This window comes from Lagopus muta, chromosome Z, assembly GCF_023343835.1.
Source record: "Lagopus muta isolate bLagMut1 chromosome Z, bLagMut1 primary, whole genome shotgun sequence".
Taxonomy (NCBI): Eukaryota; Metazoa; Chordata; class Aves; order Galliformes; family Phasianidae; genus Lagopus; species Lagopus muta.
In genome coordinates, this window is record NC_064472.1 from 54,842,667 (window position 1) to 54,844,954 (window position 2,288).

The window sequence follows — 2,288 nt, forward strand, 5'->3', positions numbered from 1 at the left end:
GCATGCAGCCTGTGCCAAACAGGCACTAGAGCACGTTGCTCATTACATCCCACCTGTGCACGAGAAGGGCAGTGATCGCTTGTGTTCCATAAAGGTTTTCTGAGAGTGTCATTCAGGCCTTTTTCCTGAGACCTCTTGCTCAGAACGAGGGCTTCCCCTGTTTTTACAGCTGTTGAAGAACAAAGGCATTTAGCCAGCAATCTGCTTGATGGGTTTTGATAGCAGCTGGAGTGTAGTCAGCCAGCTTCCTTCATGTACACATGCTGTGTACTGCTAGGTATGGGCTTCACAGATTTCTCTGAAATTCATCTTTGACTCTACCTTTATTTTAAAACAACATTTTTGTTTCAAGCTAGTTTTAAATTTTGTTAAATAGCATTTTGCTGTAATATTAGGGATTCCTCCAGTCTGATAAAGATGTAGCCAGGTTCAAGGGTCAGGATTTGTATTTTCAAAGAAGTTCAAGTTGGAAATAAGATTTGCAATGAATGCAGGTGGTTACTAGAACCAGCAGTGGAGGACTGGAGAAAATACGACATCCCTCAAAACCTTTCACTGCCATGGCCAGGTGTCTTTTTGGACACGTTTTGTGGCACATTCATCATTTCTTAAGCTCAGAGTGCTTCTTCAAAATGCCATGGGAGAATAATCTCTTCCCCTGATAGAACCACTGGATGGATTTCTATGGCCCCAACTGATAGAGGAGGTCAGGGCAGTGGCTTTTCTGGCTTAGAATTGTCTGTTACAGCAGTGAGTCTTTCCTAGTTCCCAGAGCATGACCTCTTTCAATTGCTCTTTCAATTGCTAGCTGACCAAGGAATTCCTTTGCCATTAAATGGAAACTTAAATAAAGCAGTAATAAATACAAATAAATCATCATTGTACATAGAGAGGCAACCCACAAAGATAGTGACTATCAGACTAACACCAAGACTGCATCTCTCGTTCTCTGCTAAGGAGATGAAGTCTCTGACCAGCATTCTGCAATGTTGCTGCTCATGCTAGGAGAAGAGGCACCACAGCTTTCAATGAGAGTTAGCTCCTCCATACTCTGCAAGCATGGTGCTTGCTGGAAGAATCCCAGGATGCTGCCTCGTGCTGCCACTGCTGTCTGCTGCAGGCCTGGCTCTCCCAGCACCTTGACAAGGAAGTTGATGTATCTCATAGCAAGCCGTAGTGTCTCATTCTTGCTCAGCTTTTTGTCTGGTGGATGGGTGGGAATAAGTTTCCTCAGCTTGGCAAAGGCGCTGTTGACATTTTGCTGCCTCCATCGCTCCCTGGTGTTGGTGAAGATCTTCCTGGTCATTTTCAAGGTGCTGTAAAGTAAAGGAGATGGATGTTGAGTGCTAGATATCCCTGACTTTCCTGCAGACCGCTGCTCTGGGCATGCTGTTACCTCTGTGGCAGCTGTGAATACTTGGTCATGATGCTAGGAATTCTTAATTGTTTTTTAATTCTTAATTCTTAATTCTTAATCAGCCCTCTGTGGCTGATATCCTTGCCCTGCACACACAGATTCACCCCACTTTTAGAAATTATGTCTCAGTATAAATCCACAATCATAGGCATAGCAGCTGCAGACACCAGAGTCCAATAAAAATTTCACAAAAGAGTAAATGAATTTAATTTCCTTGTACAGCCCCGCAATGCTGCCTTTATCCCAGCTTCCTAAGGTTCTCTTACAGGAAAACTCCCTTTAGCCTCCATGTTAGTCCTCTCAGCAGGCTGTGTGGGGCACCTGAGCACTTCTTGCAGGGTAAGAAGGAAGGGGTGGGCAGGACCATGACAAAACACCCGTTTATCAAGGCCCATTTCACACCTTCTTGGGGGCTGTTCCCACCTGTCCCAAGTTTCAGAGTATAGCAGGAGATAAGCCATACATAGGTGAACCTCCAGCAGGGGCCTTCAGAAGGCAACATCTGATGATAATGAACACATGGTTACTTTAGGATTACTTTAGGTTATTTGAGAAGATTTCTCCAGGAAAGCAATGGTCTGGTTCCCTGCCCACATTGATGGCTCACTGCTGGTGACAGGGATTCCCCGGTTCAGTACATTTAGGTTTCTATTTTAGCCTCTGAGATCTGCTAAGACTAAGCCACAAATGCCACGAGTGCTCCTGGGCAGGGTTCACAGGCTGTAAAGGGACAATGTGATGCCTACAAAATGTGCAGGCATTCCAAAAGTCCATGCAGATGTTACTGGCCGTGCTGCTTCACAGTGCTGAGCAACAAAGGGGACCCAGTGCCCAGAACAGACCTGGAAACAGGACACTGCTGTGCTAGGTG

General features: G+C 45.5%; 1 protein-coding gene across 1 annotated transcript; it reads right to left on the reverse strand.

Moving 5' to 3' along the window:
• Nucleotides 1–874: 874 nt before the first annotated feature.
• TAL2 (TAL bHLH transcription factor 2) lies at nt 875–1,306 on the reverse strand. Its single transcript, XM_048931076.1, has one exon. The coding sequence runs from the start codon at nt 1,304–1,306 to the stop codon at nt 953–955; it is 354 nt and encodes a 117-aa protein (XP_048787033.1). The 3' UTR covers nt 875–952.
• Nucleotides 1,307–2,288: the final 982 nt, after the last annotated feature.

What these genes read in the sequence shown, in the direction of transcription:
- TAL2 (XM_048931076.1), bottom strand. Translation starts at nt 1,306, where the DNA reads ATGACCAGGAAGATCTTCACCAACACCAGGGAGCGATGGAGGCAGCAA.